This window comes from Mizuhopecten yessoensis, unplaced genomic scaffold (assembly GCF_002113885.1).
Source record: "Mizuhopecten yessoensis strain PY_sf001 unplaced genomic scaffold, ASM211388v2 scaffold11109, whole genome shotgun sequence".
Lineage (NCBI taxonomy): Eukaryota > Metazoa > Mollusca > Bivalvia > Pectinida > Pectinidae > Mizuhopecten > Mizuhopecten yessoensis.
The window spans coordinates 1,136,281-1,158,710 of NW_018408884.1; the positions used below are offsets into that span (position 1 = coordinate 1,136,281).

Sequence of the window (22,430 nt, forward strand, 5' to 3'; positions counted from 1 at the left end):
TGCATGTTAATAGAGTAAACTAGAACTGCAAGCCAAAGGCTAACTAATACCCCCGCTGCTATATAAACAAGAACTGTAAGTTAAAGGCTTACTAAGGCAAAGCATTGCAAAGCAATCCATAGTGTGCCACTAGTAACACGTATTTCGCACAAAGGAGCATAACTCCATCAAAAAGGGTCGAAATCCCAAATAAAAATGCTGGTGCACAACTAAATAAGATACCGACCATTCGTGCAAAGTTTCAATGAAATCCACCAGTTCGTTAAGGAGGAGTTGCACGGACAAGTATTTCACAAAAAGGTGCATAACTCCATCAAAAAGGGTCGAAATCCCAAATTAAAATGCTGGTGCACAACTACATAAGATACTGATCATTTATGCAAAGTTTCAATGAATTCCACCTGTTAGTTAAGGAGGAGTTCTCCGGACAAGTTACTGTGGACGACAGACAGACAGACAGGGTGATTCCAGTATACTCCCCCTAACTTTGTTGCGGGAGTATAATTAAGATGAACTTAGCATAAATTCAAGGAAATGAAACCTGTGCTCTATCACACTCTATAAGTACATCAGTTAAAACTACACCTTTCATTAGAGGCTCATTAACCACACTTCAATTTTTTCAATTTTGGACCCAGTCCTGTGAAATCAATTTAACTATCCAAGACAGCTGTACTTACTTGTTCTCTCAAGAATGACAAGAACAAGCAATACTTAACCCATTCACCCCTGAAGACACATTTGAACTCTTCTAATTCAAAGGTTGGAACAGTTCATTATGAAGTTTCAGGGGTGAATGAGTTAAAGGGTATCAATTAATAAAAATCAAAGCAATGGGCGACATAGTTCTAGATCTCTTGATAAACAATTACATACACATGTGTATATATATACAAACAGATGCATTACATTGTACATAAAAACAAAGACTCACAAATATACAGACAGAGGTCAAAGGTCTTTCATGATGTGTCAGTTTCCCATTGGATTCTTTGTTAATTTTACCATTTTTCGATATAGGTTCGTGAGTTTGTTTAACATCCAATTTTTATAAAACTTGATCTCCAGTAAGAGAATTATCCATTGTTTCTCCTGGTAATAGTATATACATTTATATAAGTATCCCTTCCTCTGTTGTTGAGATATCACTTTTCATCCCAGCACAAGAGGTAGAGCTACACTTCGACGTCATTCCCATAGACAAATTGTTAAATTGTGCCATAAAAAATTGTTTTGGTCAATTAACTCATCATGGAATTTCATAAAACGTGTAATTATGTAACTCTTGCCAAAAGAAGGGCTTGATATTTCTCTAGCTCATCAATTTCTTACTAAAAACAAAGCTGGGAAAACTGATTTTCCAACAGAAAATTAACACTGAATCTAATGGAAAAATGACATAACGAGAAAGACTTTTGACCCTCCGCTGTAAGCTGACTAAAAAATCATCAACAAGGAAAATCTAGTCGATCATCACTAACATCAAGCCTTGTGGCCATCTTCAGGCGATAAGTTTAAATGTTAAGTTACAACATTATGACATCATATATAATCAACAGGACATTGTAGTGTCTCCTAGCAACCGTAACAAGCCAGAATCATATGGACGGAAAACTGGTTTTGCCACAATAACTTGCAAATTGTGATAGATACAAACACTGCATGTCTTTCTGATCAGGCAAATTTTCAAAAATAATATTTATTTATGATATTTTGCATAACAAACAAAAACATTTTGAAGACAAATTGAAAAAAACTTGTGTCTCACTTTGAAAGAAGTGGTAAACTATCCGTTAATGCAGAGTTTCCTCATCTTCAGAACCAAATTTATCTTAATCCTTTCACCCCTGTGTAACTTTAATGAACTCTGCCATGCATTGTTCTGGATAAGTCCATTAATATGGTCTAGTGGTGAAAGGTTTACGATGTTTGTATTGGTTATTTCTTTGTATAGTAAAATAGATATATAGTGACAAACTAGCAGCTTTCACCCTCTATAGGGCTCTTCTGCTTGATATCAAACGACAAGTGTCTTATTGTTCTATTTATACAAAGATCTATTATTTCTAATTACATGCAGACACACCCACTCATTCTGAAAATTGCATAACTAGGTCAGCAAGGCCGCCGCCACTTACTTGACCACGAGTATTGTGACTATCGTCCGATATCGCTAGTCAAAAGCCACAGATTTTGGAATATTGGTTAAAAGACATTATACAGGTATGTAATACAACAAATACCAGTCACTACCCAGTATCAACCAATGAACTGTTCATCTCAGTAATTTTTTAACCTAAATTCAGCCTTTTCCTATATCCTACATAAATTGAGAAAATATAGCATTATTTTTATTGAAATTTGGAAGACATTCCTGAATTTTTTTCTTTGTTTTGGGGAAATAAAGCACTTTTAAGCTAGACGAAGCAGCTTGTATTCACTTTAAAACTAGGAAAAAACATCACTGTAACTTCACTTGTTTTGTAATGAGGCTGAAGTTGTCCCGACGAGGACACATGTACAGCTTACCATACATAATAACTATATATAGGTGGTCGACATGTTGAAAATATTACATATTTCATCTTGACTCAATGTTTAATCAGATCTAATTGACATGTTTTAATCATTAATATTTTCTTAATACATGGATTGGAAAACAATACAAATAAACTATGTCAGTATAATTCCACATCGAAACTTGTTGACTTCATTGTCAATATTTAAGAATTGTTTTTTGTTTGCAATTCATGTTCTACACGCCCATTTCACAAACGGCAAAGACTTACAGGTTTTCTTACTTAATGCGTAAAACCAGATTAATAAGTTTAAGTGTTGCCTGAATTTTCATTTAAATATAAGTACTTTTACCATGTATATTGCACAAGAGATTCAAATTCACAAGCACATCAAATATCATACAAAGAGCTTCAGTCACAGCATCACAAGACAGCCCTTTTCATCCTTCCCATGTTCAATATTTACAATGAAATTATCTACCAAGCACCAAAATGTTTTTTTCTGAAATCAGTTTTGTCCCACATAAAACAAAAATGTTTGATTTGCTCGAGTTCCTGTATAGAACCAGTATTACTACACCCCAGCCACGGCCCCAGTGTAGTACATGATGTGGTCATTGGGTACCGGTATTACTATACGACTGTCCATTGATACCTTCTGATGAGGATGCATCGACAACATCTGAGAATGGACGCGATTCACATGGCGACTCAGCTTCCCTTTCTCCTTGAATGCTTTCTCACACATGTCACACTTGAACGGTCGTTCGTCCGTGTGTGTGCGGATGTGAACTTTGTACTGTGACGCTGTGGAGAACTGTTTCTGGCAGTATTCACAGTTATAAACCTTCCCGTACTTGGTTTTGATGACCTCTCGTCGCAGACCCTCTTTGATGACGTGACTCCTCATGTGGGCCTTCCACGAGTCGCGGTACTTGTACTCCTTGCCACAGAGTTCACACTGGTTAGCCTTGGCGGTGGTGTGTATCAACATGTGCTTTCGCATGTTGGCCACCTGACGGAAGGACATGCCACATATTTCACACATGTAAGGTTTCGCTCCGGTGTGCGAGCGGTAGTGCACATTCAATGCCGACTTACTGGAGAGTAACTTAGAACAAAGCCCACATTTAAATTCATCGGTTTTCTCCTCAGCGTGAATCCTGACATGGTTCTTCAAGGTATCGTTCTGTTTGAAGGATTTCCCACAAACGTCGCACACAAAGTTTCTCTCGGCACTGTGAACATACCGAACATGTTTTTTCAAACTACACCGATCAGAAAATAACTTGTCGCACAGCTCACACTTCAGCTTGGTTCTGTTATCATTGTGTATTCTCCGATGGAGATTCAGGTTCTGTATCCGTGAGAAGTGTTTGTTACAGACCAGACAGATGAACTCCCTTTGCACTTTAATTTTCTTCCCGGGACACTTGTGTTGTTGTCCCCGTCTCCGGCCACACAAACTGCACTTCTGAACTTCACACTGTATGTCGACGTGATGTGTGTCGGAGGAATGCTGAGCTAGACCAGCCTGTGTGGCAAAGGTCTGCTGACAGACTCCACACACGTGTTTCTGTAAGTGTTTTACCATGTGACTTTTGAATGCGTCCTCCGACATGAATACTTTGTGGCACTTGTCACACTTGAACTTCACCTCGCCGTGTGCCTTGGAGACGTGTTGACGTAGGAGTGATTTCGACATGCAGACCTTTCCACAATCTTTACAGTGTAATTTCTGTTTCTTGTTATCGTTGGCATGTTTTGCTCTCAAATGGCGCTTCATATCGTTAATAAGAACAAACTCATTGCACTTCACACACCGACGCTGGTCCCCCTGTACACCGTGAGACTTTTCATGGCGACGTAAATTTGAAGAATTTGCGAATGTTTTATGGCAAACACCACAACGATGACACTGAAAGGCTGCTTTACGTTTCGCAGCGCCACGCAAACAGGAAGTTTCATTGTTTTCCCCATCAGACACGATCGTAGCCTCACTATCGATACCGTCAGATAAAGCATAATCGTCATCTTCACTGTTGATTTTGTCAATATCAGATTCCATATCATCACTTTCTTCTGCGATAAACTGTTTCTCTTTTCTTGTCCTTGATTGTCGTGTCTCCGTCACATCTTTTCTCTGTTTTCTCGACTTTTTCCTCCTGTAGTTGGCATTTTTATTGACCTGTGGTTTTCCATCTTGAACTTCATTTTTAATGTCCGCATTATTTTCACGGTCTAAAGTGGAAACAACATTGCTGATGACCAATTTTAAATCGTCTTGATGATCACGGAGGTTGAAGTCTGTCTCGAAGCCAATACTGAAGTTACTGTCATCCGAGTCATCAAAATGTTTTTCTTTAGGAAGGCTTGCTGTCACAACCTTGTGTTTTTCTGAGACATAGGCCAGACTCTTTTCACCACTTGCTGAAGCTGTTTTTTCCTGATTATTCGACAAGCCTGTCTCATCAGTAATCTGCTTTTTATGATCATCTTCAAATGTTATTTTGGTTTCTGATTTAGAATCAAAATCTGGATTAGAAGTTTGATTTTCAGAAAAACTTGTGCATTTGTTTTGGTTTTCAACAAAGTTTGCATTTTCGCTTCCATTTTCAACAAATTTTGTATTTTCCTTTTGGTTTCCAGTGAAATCCTCCTGAGATTTGGAATTATTTTCATTCAAATTTGGGATCAAACTTTCCCTGTTCATTGGTTGGGCAGTGAAATTTTCATTTCCGATATTAGTTCTGATCAAATAATCATTAGCATGGGTGTTTGTATTTTGAACACAAATATCTGAATGATTCATATTGCTCATATTTCCAATATTCATATTTGAATGATGGCTACCGTAGGAGACATTACCCATATAGGTTGACATCACATCCCGATCCTGAGATGTCATCTCAAAGTCCTGATGTCCCTCACCTACACCTATTCCACTAGACCCCATCGGCATCATAGCAGAATTTTGAGGTCGCCCCATTTGGAATTCTGCCGCCAAAGATTGAAGAGCTCCTGCGATGGTACTGGCCGCACTATCACTGACAGGATGGTGGGAGTGACCTAAAGGGAGGGCCGAGTTTCTGTTGGCTGTGCTGTCACTGACAGGATGGTGGGAGTGACCTAAAGGGAGGGCCGAGTTTCTGTTGGCTGTGCTGTCACTGACAGGATGGTGGGAGTGACCTAAAGGGAGGGCCGAGTTTCTGTTGGCTGTGCTGTCACTGACAGGATGGTGGGAGTGACCTAAAGGGAGGGCCGAGTTTCTGTTGGCTGTGCTGTCACTGACAGGATGGTGGGAGTGACCTAAAGGGAGGGCCGAGTTTCTGTTGGCTGTGCTGTCACTGACAGGATGGTGGGAGTGACCTAAAGGGAGGGCCGAGTTTCTGTTGGCTGTGCTGTCACTGACAGGATGGTGGGAGTGACCTAAAGGGAGGGCCGAGTTTCTGTTGGCTGTGCTGTCACTGACAGGATGGTGGGAGTGACCTAAAGGGAGGGTCGAGTTTCTGTTGGCTGTACTGTCACTGACAGGATGGTGGGAGTGACCTAAAGGGAGGGCCGAGTTTCTGTTGGCAGACATGGATACCACCTCCATAGCATGACCGTAGCTCTGGCCTCCCATATACATAGACGTACTGGCAGCATCTAAAACAGGAAAAATGATCGTTTCAACTAATTTCTGAAAAATTATCAAATAGCATCTTCCTTTCTAAATATTTCATAGTAAGAGATAGAATAACTAAGAGATTGGTGAGTGGTCAGACTGTCCTGTTCACAATATAACATGTTGAGAGGATTATACCAAGTCTGGATAAGTTTCTCTACAACTTTAACTAAAATCACCTCACCAGAGGAGGGGGTGGGACAGGTTAGTTATATTCTTTATTAATTGTACAGCAATGTACCATCTTGATTCAGGGATGTTCAATAAAATATTTAGTCCAAATCCCTTTAGCTTTTTTGGACTAGTCATTTTTAAGAGGTTTCTTTTAAAGACAAAGTTGATGACAGATAGACATCACACCATGACATTAACATTTGTGGCAGAGGGACTTAAAATTTCATTCACACACATCTCCAGCACACACGAAGGCATACACACATAGGGAGATATTAGCCAGGTGGCATAGGACTAGAAGTTAGCGCCTGATAAGGCAGCTCCTGCGAATTCCTCAAAATTGTATTGATTAATATATATGCTAATTATATTAACTATATATCTATGTACTGTAATGCGCTTTAGAGTGGCGTATATTAGCTAGATAGGGCGCTATATCAAATGTTGTATATTTTTTTATTTATTTTATTTATTGACAGACAAACACACCACAGGGCATTTATAAGCTCATCGCTCGTTGTCACTTTGTGTCAGAGAACTAAAATCAATGTTCACAATGGATGATTTCAAATATAATTTATACTACAAAGTATCCTAGGCATTGTCTCTACCTTTAAAAATAACTGTCCCCCTTATATATCGTAAACCCCTCTAAATCATCATGACTGTCCCTTCACACTTCCAGAAACTTATGACTGGTATGTATACTGTCAAACACCTCCAGATGATTTAACAGTGGCGTACATTTATCCTATGACATTCATAATTATGGTGACCACATTTTTTGAAAGTTTTAGAAAACTGTCCTAATATCATATATTTAGTTTCCTTTTATATTTAATTACTAATTATATAAACGTAGTAAACCATTCACAAAGTTTCAGCTCTTACTGTAACAGTAACTGAAGAAACGCTGAGCCAAGTCCTGATTGACCTGTAGGAATTGTCTCCCCTTGACAGACCCAAACTGCTTCTGGTTGCCTTCATTTCCAGCGGTCAGCAGAACATACTCTTCTCCTGCACTTGAGAGCTCCGAACACTGTAATGACATGTTAAAGTTAAACCATACTCGCCTGACTGTCGCATACCTGGCCATGATTGTATTTATGCTTAATAACATTTCTGGCATCTCCTTAACAAGAAATGTTACAGAATTTTACCTATTAGCTACTTATATAAATATCTGGTGGTAGGCAATGTCTCCTCTTATACGAGTTAAACTTAGAAAAAAGATCTCTCTCCAAGTCAAAACACCAATGTAGCATGACTGTTGCAATTGCCACGTGACAAAAAAATCATGCAATGGGCATGATATGAGATCATGTTATTTGACTTTTTCACTTAAAAGCTAGTCATATTTGGACAAGTTGCCGAATATCATGTACATGTGAAAAAAACTGTTAATGACTAGATCAGGTTATAATTTTCACCTTGTCATGAGCTGAAATATCTGGTGTGACTGGACCTGGTCAGTTGTGACAGGTTCATCATGATCATGTCTATATATAAATATTCATCATTATATTTAAGTTACACATTTTCTTTGTTATATATATTAATCATCATTTCTGTTTATATTACTGCTACACATTAAATCTATATATACATATATATGTAAACACAGGTTTCACAGCCCACGATTTCAGTACCTACCAATTTGATTACAGAATCCATCCTGAGAGATTCTTCAGGAATTGGTCCGAGTCTGTTATGTGATCTACATGACGGATGTCAGGCTATTTCGTTGGTACAGCATAGCAAGTGTAAATCTGTAAATTACAAAAATGAATTCCATCAGACATTTATCACGTTTTTGTTTTATATATATATATACAACATATATTAATATCTTATTATGTCAATGCTAAGTAAGGATAAAACCTGGGACCTCTAGGTTACTAGTCGGATGCTCTACCAAGGGAGCTAATATAAAGAGAAGTTTGCTCCATCCGTGTTGGTAGGAAATGACCATTATTTTACCAGGGTGACAAACTCTACTTCCAGAAAAAAAAACCTGTCCTGGGTTTTTTCCAGAGGCAAGTTCAGCGATGACCGTCACACTTTTGAGAGCACAGCTTAGTATTTTTTGTCAAAGAGGCTTGATTAAGCGTACACCTGGAATAATAACTTACAATGTATACATGAACTGTCCCCAAATAAACAGGTCTTATAAACGTCAGTTTTGTTAGCAAAAACACAACTTACAGGTGAATTTATTATAAACAAGCCAAAAGTAACATGTACAAATCTCTTGTAACATGTTTAGAAAGATGGTTATTTGTTAATTAACACAAAAAATATGAGTTTACATTTGAAAGAATAATTTAACTGAGTATCAAAATTGGTATTTTTTGGTGCTTATATACATATTTAACCGCCATTATTACAAATGTTCTGTGTTCTGTACCTGGAACGAGCGGAGGGTGTCAAATTTCATTAACTCTACAGTACAGATTTATAACTAATCGTTTTCTTTTTGAAGTAGCTCTTGAAACTTCGAGAAATTATATATGTTTTCTAAGTAACGGACATGCAATGGATCAATATTTTTCTGATACTTTTAAAACACCAGTTGTTTACGAAGTATAACAACACTAGACCTTGGGGCCAGGTCGGGAAAGTGATGGTAATCTATATCATGTCAGTGATGGCGGACAGGACGAAAGTTTACAACATGCTGTAACAATCAACTTGGTGCACATTCGCTAAAACCTGCATAACGAAAACGCATCTTAAAGGAAATGTTAGCCTTACCAAACACTTCAGTGCTTTGCAAACTCGTCAAAATACCAACAAAACCAAACTTAAGTTTCCAGCATCCCTTTGTCAGAACTTCCGTTACATCGATACGATCGATCTAAACGAATTTGTTAGGGACTGAATCGGTACGTCAAAGTCCGGAAACTTGTTATACAAGAACGATAACTCCGTTGCAACGAACAATCAATGTAATGAAGAAACGCTTTTATATTCAACCATTATTCTTTTTTTAACAATAAACGGGACATTTTTTTACGGTTTTGTATGTCAGGTTTGATTTCGACTTTATAATGACTTAATATTTATTCAATGTACACGTAATCAAACAATATTTCAAATCTTATAATGGAACCTTGCGTACCTACTTAGATCTACATGATTTTGTACTAGAGTGTGAGTTTCCGAAACACACATATATATAAGGTGACAGTACCCAAATCGGATCACCAATTATACCATCATTTTATTAAGTCATTGAAAAATCTGAGGAGGAATTATATCCATTTATGGTTGTATCAAAGGAAGAATATCGATGAAAGTTCTTACAAACGAAATTAGCACTCGGGGGCTCACTTGAGATATTAATAGAACGTTTTGAAGTCACCAATCAGCGTCTCCGGTTTTTGCGAATGTCGGGAACCCCATCGGATCAAGGCTTGAATTTTGCAGTACCTTACGCTTCAAATGAATGTTTTTTTGTCAGCATATTAACTTTTTATGATGACCTTTAGGATTTATATGACAAAAAGTAGTTCTATAGTGTGAATTTATTCCTATATTCCAAAACAGAATGCATAGTCATCGCACGCGCCATTTAAAAAAAAAACGTAATCAAAACACTGACATTTGAATTTGAATTAAGTTTTCTTGTGCAATTTGAACTTAAAAAATAATCATCTTTAGACAAAAAAGGGTGCATGGCTATCTTATCTAAGATTACATCATTGTTATAACTGATTTGTTGACACATTTATTGATTAATTCGAAATTATCTGACCTGACATAAAAAGATAATTGTATTCAATTATAGCCTTTGGCTGAGGTCGATACCTGGATTTAACAACCCGAGAAAAGATATACATGTATTAACAGAGGACGCAGTCCGAGGTCAATATATCTTTTCTCGGGTCGATAAATCCAGGTATCGACCGAAGTCAAAGGCTACAATTGTTTTATTATTTTCAAAAGAGTAATGTTAGCAATCTGAAAAAAAAAATCACAGCAAAAATCTAAGGAAGCGGGACGATGCGTTCGTTTGGAGACACGTTATAATTCCATTTCTAGAAACACCCCGTCCTTCAACAAAAATCACGCGCTCCAAGTCAATATCGGTTTTTATCGGTGGACACGTGATGCACTCCTCTCCAATCTCTTGCCGGGAATAATATAAAAATAATAATAATAATTATTATCTAGTTTTCAATTATAATATATATACCATATTGTAACGCCGGGAAGTGGACTAGGTCGATCGCCGGCAACCAGGTAGCTCAATATACAGAGTAGAGTGCTCTAGCGCCGTCTAGAGTTTGGAGGATCTTGGTTTCGAACCCCGGTCTGGCCGCGCATTTTCCCCTTTCCTGTTACAGTGGGATACCCGAACCTGGATGGAGAAGTGGACGGGGATAGCCAGTGGAGACACGGATGGAGAAAAGGACGAGGATAGCCAGTGGAGACACGGACGGAGAGGTGGACGAGGATAGCCAGTGGAGACACAGATGGAGAAAAGGACGAGGATAGCCAGTGGAGACACAGATGGAGAAAATGACAAAGATAGCCAGTGGAGACACAGATGGAGAGGTGAACAGGGATAGCTAGTTATGACACGGATGGAGAAAAGGACGAGGATAGCCAGTGGAGACACGGATGGAGAAAAGGACGAGGATAGCCAGTGGAGACACAGATGGAGAGGTGGACAGGGATAGCTAGTTATGACACGGATGGAGAAATGGACGAAGATAGCCAGTGGAGACACGGATGGAGAGGTGGACGAGGATAGCCAGTGGAGACACGGATGGAGAGGTGGACGAGGATAGCCAATGGAGACACGAATGGAGAGATGGACGAAGATAGCCAGTGGAGACATGGATGGCGAGGAGGACGAGGATAGCCAGTGGAGATACGAATGGAGAGATGGACGAAGATAGCCAGTGGAGACACGGATGGAGAGGTGGACGAGGATAGCCAGTGGAGACACGGATGGAGAGGTGGACGAGGATAGCCAGTGGAGGCACGGATGGAGAGGTGGACGAGGATAGCCAGTGGAGACACGGATGGAGAGGTGGACGAGGATAGCCAGTGGAGACACGGATGGAGAGGTGGACGAGGATAAAATGTGAAAACATTCTACCAAGCTTCATTGAAGTAGCGATATTTCTTTTCCATAAATTATATTGCGTTCCTACGCAATAAAATATCGATTTACTCCGTTCCCTTTTCCAACATCAGTATCACCGAATACAGGTTAACAGCAAATTAGCGACATTTGGAACATTGCACTTTAAAAATGTTCATTTGTCAAGGCGAATACGGTTATATGCAATTTGACAAAACACGACATTATATAGACTGTTTGACAGTTTGGTTGAAAGGATTTCCGCCTTGTAATAATATTTAAGGTTTAGCTTTATTATTGCGGAATCCATTAAACTTTAAATGTATAGGATAAGATCTAGCGTAAAGGTTAAGTCATCATTTCTAGATCTTCGTGACTCCGATACGCGTGTTTACATAACAGATGAAGGAAGCCCGTATGTTATGATTCGTGTTACGTGTATACACGTGTTTACATTACAGATGAAGGGACCAGGGTTATCCCAGAGCTGACAGACCAGCAGTCCTGTCAGCTTGTACTCAATACGGACTATCGTATAATGTACCAATGGAGGAATTTAGAGATGTTTAAACTACAACAATATCCTTGTGATACCTGAATCAAAACCATCTCATTCAAATTTATACCTGACAAAATATCAGAGTTTGTATATATGTAGAAGCGTTAATCTAACCAGGCGTTGAACAGTGGCGATTTGTTTCCAATAAAGCGGAAAATCGTCTATTAAATCGGAACGGAAATCGGCGGAGGCGAGACATCTTTTTCTTTTTGAAATAAGTATAAAAATAATCAATGACGTTACACATATTATTTGAAAGTAAGATTTGTTTACCGAGTGTTAGGATGACTTTTTATCAAAATGGGGATAATCGCGGGGTAATACAACTAATGGATACGGTACAGTATCGGCCAGTAACATATAGATCGGTGAAGGAAGGGGCGCGTTAGTTCTGTAGTAGATCTTAAGGTATTGAAGATGAACCGTTAACTGAACGGACGTAATTTGGATCAGATAAACACCCTTTTAGATAGAAGACACACGTGCACAAGAAGTTACCTGCGACAGGTAGAGGAACTATGAAGCCTGGGCGTACCAAAACCACACTCTACGCGTAAGTACCCGTCTACATAACAGGTTAGTTAGACGTAGCAGTTTAAGCATTTTTATCGGAGTTCATTAATCAGTAACATTTCCATAATTAAATTGAAATACAATTTTGTATTGGTTTTACGTCTGTATGTGTACGGTTTGTCAGTAGTCGTTATATACACGACAGTGAACGTCGCGAGATCGTATCTCAATGTTAATTTAGAACGAACCACACAATTGTGCAGGTGTTCTCCGCATAAAAGACCCATCAGAAATAGGGCGTGTTTCTCAGTTTAGGAAAATATTTAAATATTGCAAAAATAGTATGAGTTTCATAGTTATCATTATTTCATAATTGAGCGTTCTTGTACAATAACGGTATTTATCTTGCACTGCACGAGACACAATGTTCCAAAACGGTTTTTTAATCTTGCACATGGTCTAGAAACAATTCTGTTGAACACTGAAACGGTATTTATCTTGCACTTGGACCAGAAACATTTTGATTCCACAAAATGGAACCTGTCTCACACAGGGACCTCTGAATCCATACTACAGGGTCATGGAAAACTGTAATAAATCATTCCCAACACGGATGTACTGAACCCTTTCGCAAGGACAGAAATTGTTCTGTTATATTTATCGTCTGAATACTTGAAATGTGAGCGATGATTTAGAATTATTTAACAGTAACAGGGATACAATTTTACCTTCTATGGAATGGTACTGACAAAAGAAGTCGGTCAGACTGGAGTATTTTTAACATTCTGTAGTAAACTGCGATACACATTTTCATTGTTGAAGATATTTTTTCTAAAGACAACATTGTATTTACCTGTAGTATATTATCCGTGTTTTAACAGAACCCAATCTTAACGAGATATACCGACTGACAATTAATAATCCCTCATTTAACCTGTTCATCCTTCACCGTATCAATGGAATCGTTTTCTTTTTTATGCTTCTATATTTCGAGTGAGTTTTAATAAATCATTGCCATTGGTGCCCTAATTCTTTTAGACATGTAAATAAAGGAAGGATAAGTCAGTGTTACTAGAATAACTCCGTGATCTTCATATCATATTCAGCAGGGTAGAGTTAATTTTACCAAAGAATTCCTGTGTGATGTCTTCACCAATGAGAGAACACATTGGACCGTATACTTTGATGTATAAACTACAAAGTAATGCACAATAGGTGTGGAGATTGATAGGTTACCTGACAGGGGAAGTTAAAGATTGGAGACAAATTGGAAAGATGAAGTAGTCTCAAATATGTGTCGGTTAATACGTAGAAACACCATCCTCGATATCCAGGGGTTACGCTCACTTTCGATGAGAAACATCATACTAGTAACAGAACATTTTTTGTTAAGATACGTAAATCTTATTTATGTTCGTTTTTGTACGATACACAGTTAAGTAACTTTTTATTCAATAGCGAAGTCATTTTCACTATTTTGCTGACTTTACCTTATGTAACCCTATTTTTACAGATATCCTTCTGTTTTATCACCTGGTTGATGATTGATAGAAATTATGTCGATGAGTTTCAGTTTATGATAAATATGCCATTATAGGCCGTGCATGTTCAGGGAAACATTAGACCTGCTGTATCCCACCGCATGTTCGTATGAGGCGACTTATTTGGGGTCTCGGCCGAATTGACTTTTCTCTTATCTGTATTCTGCTTAGAAGACATGAAAGATATCAGTGTTCTGCTCCATTGCAACTCTTGGGTCATTTTCTCTCCCTTTCTACATATTGGGCACCTCACCTTAACCCTGGTTGCCATTGATTGGCCCCATCACCTGTGGGCTCCTTATCTTAACCCTGGCTGCCATTGATTGGTCCCATCACCTGTGGGCTCCTTATCTTAACCCTGGTTGCCATTGATTGGACCCATCACCTGTGGGCTCCTTATCTTCACCCTGGTTGCCATTGATTGGCCCCCTCACCTGTGGGCTCCTTACCTTAACCCTGGTTGCCATTGCTTGGCCCCCTCACCTGTGGGCTCCTTACCTTAACCCTGGCTGCCATTGATTGGACCCATCACCTGTGGGCTCCTTATCTTCACCCTGGTTGCCATTGATTGGCCTCATCATCTGTGGGCTCCTTATCTTAACCCTTGTTGCCATTGATTGGCCCCATCACCGGTGGGCTCCTTATCTTAACCCTGTCTGCCATTGATTGGTCCCATCACCTGTGGGCTCCTTATCCTAACCCTGGTTGCCATTGATTGGCCTCATCATCTGTGGGCTCCTTATCTTAACCCTGTCTGCCATTGATTGGTCCCATCACCTGTGGGCTGCTTATCTTAACCCTGGTTGCCATTGATTAGCCCCATCACCTGTGGGCTCCTTGTCTTAACCCTGGCTGCCATTGATTAGTCCCATCACCTGTGGGCTCCTTAACTTAACCCTGGTTGCCATTGATTAGCCCCATCACCTGTGGGCTCCTTGTCTTAACCCTGGCTGCCATTGATTAGTCCCATCACCTGTGGGCTCCTTATCTTCACCCTGGTTGCCATTGATTGGCCTCATCATCTGTGGGCTCCTTATCTTAACCCTTGTTGCCATTGATTGGCCCCATCCCCTGTGGGCTCCTCACCTTAACCCTGGTTGCCATTGATTGGCCCCATCACCTGTGGGCTCCTTATCTTAGGTATTGTGAGGGAGCAAAACCATGAACAAACAAACGTTTCATTTCTCTTGTTATAATCTTTTTCGTGTTTTTTTTTTTTTTTTTTTTTTTTTTTTTTANGACGAGGAGTATCAAAATGAAATCAAATATCAGATTTTGAAACGAGGTTTCTGATCAGACCCAATCAATTACGAATGTGTAGACAGAATAAGTGTTTTGTGTATCATAAAGTTCACCAGCTGGACTGTGTAATAGATTATACCTAGTGTACACTGGAGTGGGCGTGTCTCACCCTGTAATGGGGCGTGTCTACTGCTAACCATTATAGAGCGAAACAATAAGAGACAAACAAAAGGGGGCGTGTCTCATTACACGTTTATTGCGCATTAGTGTGTGTCAATATTGAAAATAACTGTCTGTGCCCTGATACACACGGAACACGCATGGTTGCTCACTTATAACAGGTGTAATAGGTTCTGAGTTTGAGGAAACAAACCTAAGTGGTTGTAAGTCGGAGTGTAAATGTATTCTTCAGTACTTATCGCCATGTTAAATCTCTCCACGGTGTAGAACTGGATTAGCACATAAGGTTTTAAGATAAAGATCAAATAATTAAATATTTCATGAAGAGAATAGCTGTTCCGAAATGTAAACTCGAAATACAGTATCGGAATGTCATCAGAAATTATACACAAAATAGCAGGTAATTGTTAAAATGTCACAACAACCAACGAGGAGGTTGAGAACCATCAATCAATCTATAAATATACAACGACGACGACGACGCTATCAACAACAACAACAAAGAAGATGATAAGCACCACTATTCGATATATCATAGCACAATAGTCACAACAACGAATGATGAGGTTGAGAATTATCAATCAATCTATGAATAAACAACAACGAATGAAGATGATAAGCACCACCAATCGATAGATCATAGCATAATAGTCACAACATTAAAAACAACGAACTATGAGTTTAACAGCCATCAGTCAATCTATAGTTTAGTGACAACTGCAACATCAGAGGACGTTAAGAACCATCACTCAATTAATCACGGAACCAATACAGTCAGACCAACAACAACAAATGAGGAAGATAAGCACCATCAATCAATCAATCACATTACAATTAAAGTTACAACAACAAACGAACAAAGCCCATTAGTCACAACACTGCGGTTAAAACTGTTGTTGGTCCTTGTATTGTTGACTGATCGCCTATACAGGCGGTGTAGCACAGATACCAATGTGTGTAAGCAAAAACGATGTCAGGTAAAAATTTGCTCAGGACATCGGATCTTCTTTAAACGAACTAAACTTAACAATGAGAAATAACAAAATATATGTATTTTCATCCCATATTTAAATATTCCTCAAAAACCTCACAAAAAAAGGAACAAACCACAAAAAGATATTTAAATTGAATGTAATTTCTATATTGACAGGTGGCAGTATACCTGGTTACTCTTTACACTATGGGAGATTAGATATTACGGTTCTCGTTTATACATGTATTGTATACGATCGCTTTCAGTGAACGATCTCAAGTTGTATATGTTTACCAGGCCGATAAATACCAACAGTCATTAAATCTTCATAAATGGATATCTGATGATCAAGTTTCATGTGTATACCTATACCTCAATAGAGCTAATATAGAGCATATAGCTCGTGTAACGCCCCATTTTACCTCACAATACTTGGCATAAGATGACGTATCAAATCACACACAACATGTACTTCAAAGTCTCGTCAAAGTCTCGTCAAAATCTGACCCCTGATAACCTGTCATTGCGCTTCAGTGCATGCAGCATGGGGTCAATTAAAGCGTTAAATGGACCAGACGAAATCTAATTCAAAAACAGTTTTATGGCCTGTATATTTGTTTTAATCTTAATTAAAAAAAACGTATCAATATTTTTATTTAATGTGTAAGGTGATTCTTTTTATTATATCTTCTTTCTGAATAACGAAATGTATTCTTATCTTAAACTCAAAGGTGACCGAGCAAATTAAATTAAACTTGTCTCTCTCTCATAAATGCCTTACTGTACACACAAACTGAAGTGTACAGAGGAGGTTCTGTCATACAGTCGTTTAAAAGATCGATGTTAAACCAAAGTACCAACGAAAGTTTATTACAAACCAAAGTGTCCGGACTATCATGAAACGTATATCTGATCTTCCACTATACACAAAAGAGAACTATTCGGATTTGCCAGGTTTCACTATTAAAATAAACCAAAGCATCTGGACGAATAATGGTCATTGTGAACACCATTTTCAATGTTCGTATTAGTTTTGCATAACAATGTCTTGTGGCCGGACTATGAAGGTTCTGTTTTTAACAAACATAAAACATTTTTAGCCAGAGGAAAGTATGTTTTTCAATGTACATGTCCAGACTATCATGAGCATGGATGGAACAGGCTTGTCATTAACCTCATCTTTTTATTATCTCCCCTGTCTAATAATCTCCCTCATTAATTATCTCTCCTATCTAATAATCTCCCTCATTACTTATCTCCCCTGTCTGATAATCTCCCCCGTTGATTATCTACCCTATCTGATTATCTCCCCTGTTTGGTAATCTACCCCTTTGATTATGTCCCCTATCTGATAATCTCCCCCGTTGATTATCTCCCCTGTATGATAATCTCCCCCGTTGATTATCTCCCCTGTTTGATTATCCCCCGTTGATTATCTCCCCTGTTTTTGGTAATCTACCCCTTTGATTATCTCCCCTGTCTGATAATCTACCCCGTTGATTATTTCCCCTGTTCAACTGAATCTGATAAAACCTTCCTCATTTGTCCCTTTGTTTGATTACCTCCCTGTCGGATTATTTCCCCTGTCTATGTAATATTAGCTCCCCTTGTCTGATTAGTATTTGTGTTTAGGAGGCAAATTCGTCCTTCTATATTTGTTCTGTCTTTTTCATTCGAGTTGCATGGTTTTACCACCTGCAAGCGTAACATGGCCGTTTGTGTATCTTCTGTGTTCAACAATCAAAACACACACGAGGAAATACTAAAAATGTTAGGCATTATTTCATACTTCAAGCAGAACAGAAATCAATAACCCAAACGGGAAATTAATTACCGGACACACCATGAAAGCTTATTACGCTATTAATTGTCTATAAAATCACGAAAACTGTTATAATTCGACGTTCTATTATTGTACAGGGCAATACTAGGTATTTTTATTGGACTATTTGATGGACAATTGATTGTACTTGTTGAGGTAATAATCATTAGGTAGATCACACAGACACGGGAGCCGCGTGCACTTTAATGCAATACAAAGAAACGATTCTACAAAGTATCTTCCGCCTATAGTCTTTTCTATGTGCATGCTATATTCTATCACAGCACAGAGACCACACTCCACTGTTGACAGGTAGAGACAGTGAAATTGAATCACAATCGATACTTGAAACTGATCGATGCTTTGTATATCTTTTAAATTCCTACAAAATGACAAAATAGATGTTTGCATAATATTGATTCACGTGAAACTCTGAACAAATTATATAACACAAGAGTATGTTTCAAATTGATGTTATAGATGATATAGTCTAATTAAGAAAAAGGTTTATATTATGTACCTTGATACAATGACATATATCGCTGATAAAATCCTGGTCCAGGACTCAGGCGTTTGTCAAGGGTACCAAAATACATGTGTTGTAAAGTCTTTATCAGAGTTGTATTCAGTAGAACCTGTACAAACGTGTGCGCTGAAAGTCAAAAGTAGACATATATGAGGTAAACAAATTAGAAACAACACCAGGGGATCAAACATACAACTCTTTCATAGTGAGAACAGAATATTGTTCCCCCGTATCCGGCTGTTAAAGTGAAGAACATGTCGATAAATAGAGAGCAAGTTCAACATTATTCAAAGCTTCCATTTTATAAAGTAAATTTTAAATGAATCAAATTGTATTTATTTATTCTTGACATGACGTCATTTCATTATAAATCATTATGTCATGTATTTGTCTCACAATACCTAATGTTGAACGTTCGCCAAGGTGGGGAAGGTAATGGGTCCTGTTCCCAGGCCAGAACATACTTCTGAAATCCTCAAAAATCACAGTTGTTTTTCCAGCTTAACGTTCAGCATTTAGGGCTATCGCAACAACTGATAACCCCGTTGTCACTGTAATGTGGCCGAGCGGAATACTGCGCTGTGTGCTTTAGGCTCTGTATTTCAGAGAGGTACAGTATCACTTTAGGTCGGCATCAGATCCGCGCTATCACAATTAAGGAGGCAAGTACACCAACATATCGCCTCAAGCACACATGCACGTACGCATACATAACGCAAAAGGAGGGGCGTCCTTAAGTGATCTCAGATGTAAATATGATGTTAAACAAAATAAGGCCAAAACCAAGCATTATGACGTCAAAATTACAACAGCGGCACGTGGAATTCCGTGTAAGACGAGAGGAATCTTCCATTACAGTGTGACCATGCTGGGCAAATCATATCCCGAGGGTTTTTTCTTTACATGTTCTCTCTCAAACTGCCGAGGGTTTTGACAATTTAGGCATTCTGACCAGGACTATGACCAGGGCTTTGACCGGGGCTATGACCGGGGCTATGACCTGGGCTGTGACCCGGGCTATGACCGGGGCTATAACCAGGGCTATGACCGGGGCTATGACCGTGGGGGCTATGACCGGGGCTATGACCGGCGGGGCTATGACCGGGGCTATGACCTGGGCTGTGACCCGGGCTATGACCGGGGCTATAACCAGGGCTATGACCGGGGCTATGACCAAGGCTATGACCGGGGCGATGACCGGGGCTATGACCAGGGCTATGACCGGGGCTATGACCATGGCTATGACCGGGGCTATGACCGGGGCTATGACCGGGGGGGCTATGACCGGGGCTATGACCGGGGCTATAACCAGGGCTTTGACCGGGGCTATGACCGGGGCTATGACCGGGGCTATGACCGGGGCTATGACCGGGGCTTTGACCGGGGCTATGACAAGGGCTATGACCAGGGCTATGACCGGGGCTTTGACCGGGGCTATGACCGGGGCTATGACCGGGGCTTTGACCGGGGCTATGACAAGGGCTATGACCAGGGCTATGACCGGGGCTTTGACCGGGGCTATGACCGGGGCTATGACCGGGGCTTTGACCGGGGCTATGACAAGGGCTATGACCAGGGCTATGACCGGGGCTTTGACCGGGGCTATGACCGGGGCTATGACCGGGGCTTTGACCGGGGCTATGACAAGGGCTATGACCAGGGCTATGACCGGGGCTTTGACCGGGGCTATGACCGGGGCTATGACCGGGGCTTTGACCGGGGCTATGACAAGGGCTATGACCAGGGCTATGACCGGGGCTTTGACCGGGGCTATGACCGGGGCTATGACCGGGGCTTTGACCGGGGCTATGACCGGGGCTATGACCGGGGCTATGACCATGGCTATGACCGGGGCTATGACCGGGGCTATGACCAGGGCTATGACCGGGGCTATGACCATGGCTATGACCGGGGCTATGACCATGGCTATGACCGGGGCTATGACCGGGGCTATGACCGGGGCTATTACCGGGGCTATGACCGGGGCTATGACCGGGGCTCTGACCGGGGCTCTGACCGGGGCTATTACCGGGGCTTTGACCGGGGCTATGACCAGGGCTATGAGTAGACAAGCCCAACTCAATTAAACCTCTTCTGTATTTTGTAAGTATTTGTTCAGTTAAATTTTAGTTAAATTAACATATTGCTCAGCCTAACCTGTCTAATCCGATAACCTGTGAGACACACATATACTTTCAGAGTAACGAGAGACCGCCGTGTTCATTTTCGTTTCAACGAACGTAATGAATGATTCCGACAAGTGTGATAGCCTGCAGGTGCCTTTGTCGAAAGCCTGTGTCTAGGGTGTCGCTGTCGACAGACTGTCTAGGGTGTCGCTGTCAACAGACTGTGTCTAGGGTGTCGCTGTCGAAAGCCTGTGTCTAGGGTGTCGCTGTCGACAGACTGTGTCTAGGGTGTCGCTGTCGACAGACTGTGTCTAGGGTGTCGCTGTCGACAGACTGTGTCTAGGGTGTCGCTGTCGACAGACTGTGTCTAGGGTGTCGCTGTCGACAGACTGTGTCTAGGGTGTCGCTGTCGACAGACTGTGTCTAGGGTGTCGCTGTCGACAGACTGTGTCTAGGGTGTCGCTGTCGACAGACTGTGTCTAGGGTGTCGCTGTCGACAGACTGTGTCTAGGGTGTCGCTGTCGACAGACTGTGTCTAGGGTGTCGCTGTCGACAGACTGTGTCTAGGGTGTCGCTGTCGACAGACTGTGTCCTGTGGATCTGGGCACAGTATACTACAGGGTGTAGGTGTTCACCGTCTCGGTACGTACTCTCCGTCTGTAATCATAGATCTGAAACAAAATTGAAAATTTCCGAGAAGAATCATGAGTATAGAAAATGTGTTAACGAGATGATCAACAGAGACACCAGGCCGTTTGTGGTGTGGAGGAATCGTAAAAGTCTGTGAATGGAAAGATAATGGGAGATAAGTATTAATGTGCTGACAGTACAGTGGGATAACGTATTATTGGTTTACAGCAGATACAATGTGTACTGATATGTAAATAATTGGATAAGATGTTTTCTGAGGAGCATGTTGTTACGTGAGTAAGATTTTTCTCTGTTTTATGAGGAGTATATTAATTGTTGCGTGGTATAGGAGTTAGACTGTTCAACGTTTTCTTGGTCGGACTGTTGAACTGTACTATAAGATCTAAAACAGACGATATGTTTGGAGTACTGTCAGACCTAGGATGTTGGGACTCTGGGATAGTTCTGTCAGAGGAACCAGGGGTGGGATTATGGGATAGTTCTGTCAGAGGAACCAGGACGTTGGGACTCTGGGATAGTTCTGTCAGAGGAACCAGGGGTGGGATTATGGGATTGTTCTGTTAGAAAGAGTCATGATGTTGGGACTGTGGGCTTGTTCTGTCAGAGGAAACAGGATGTTGGGACTGTGGGCTTGTTCTGTCAGAGGAACCAGGATGTTGGGATTATGGGATTGTTCTGTCAGAGGAACCAGGATGTTGGGATTATGGGATTGTTCTGTTAGAGGGAGTCAGTATGTTGGGATTATGGGAGTGTTGTGTTAGAAGGAGTCAGTATGTTGGGATTATGGGATTGTTGTGTTAGAAGGAGTCAGTATGTTGGGATTATGGGATTGTTGTGTTAGA

At 40.4% G+C, this 22,430-nt stretch overlaps 2 protein-coding genes across 19 annotated transcripts in view; one reads left to right on the forward strand and one right to left on the reverse strand.

Moving 5' to 3' along the window:
- Window positions 1-426: 426 nt before the first annotated feature.
- Window positions 427-9,205, reverse strand: LOC110465981. The gene is made up of 4 exons (XM_021522204.1): window positions 9,115-9,205; window positions 8,014-8,129; window positions 7,252-7,399; window positions 427-6,167 (listed from the first exon to the last, which is right to left on the reverse strand). Exons 2-4 carry the CDS (start codon window positions 8,032-8,034, stop codon window positions 3,094-3,096), a joined length of 3,243 nt encoding a protein of 1,080 aa, XP_021377879.1. The 5' UTR covers window positions 8,035-8,129; window positions 9,115-9,205; the 3' UTR covers window positions 427-3,093.
- A 3,242-nt stretch (window positions 9,206-12,447) lies between these two features.
- LOC110465945 (leucine-rich repeat-containing protein 71-like) overlaps window positions 12,448-22,430 on the forward strand; it is a 57,027-nt gene continuing 47,044 nt past the window's right edge. For 3 of the 18 annotated variants that reach the window (XM_021522144.1, XM_021522148.1, XM_021522147.1), the window contains exon 1: window positions 12,454-12,567. In XM_021522144.1, coding sequence (XP_021377819.1) covers window positions 12,533-12,567 — 35 coding nt within the window. In that variant the 5' untranslated portion in view covers window positions 12,454-12,532. Of the gene's footprint in view, window positions 12,568-21,493; window positions 21,580-21,685; window positions 21,861-22,430 lie in introns of those variants that run through there. The other 15 variants (XM_021522136.1, XM_021522141.1, XM_021522145.1 and 12 more) reach the window with 14 other exon arrangements.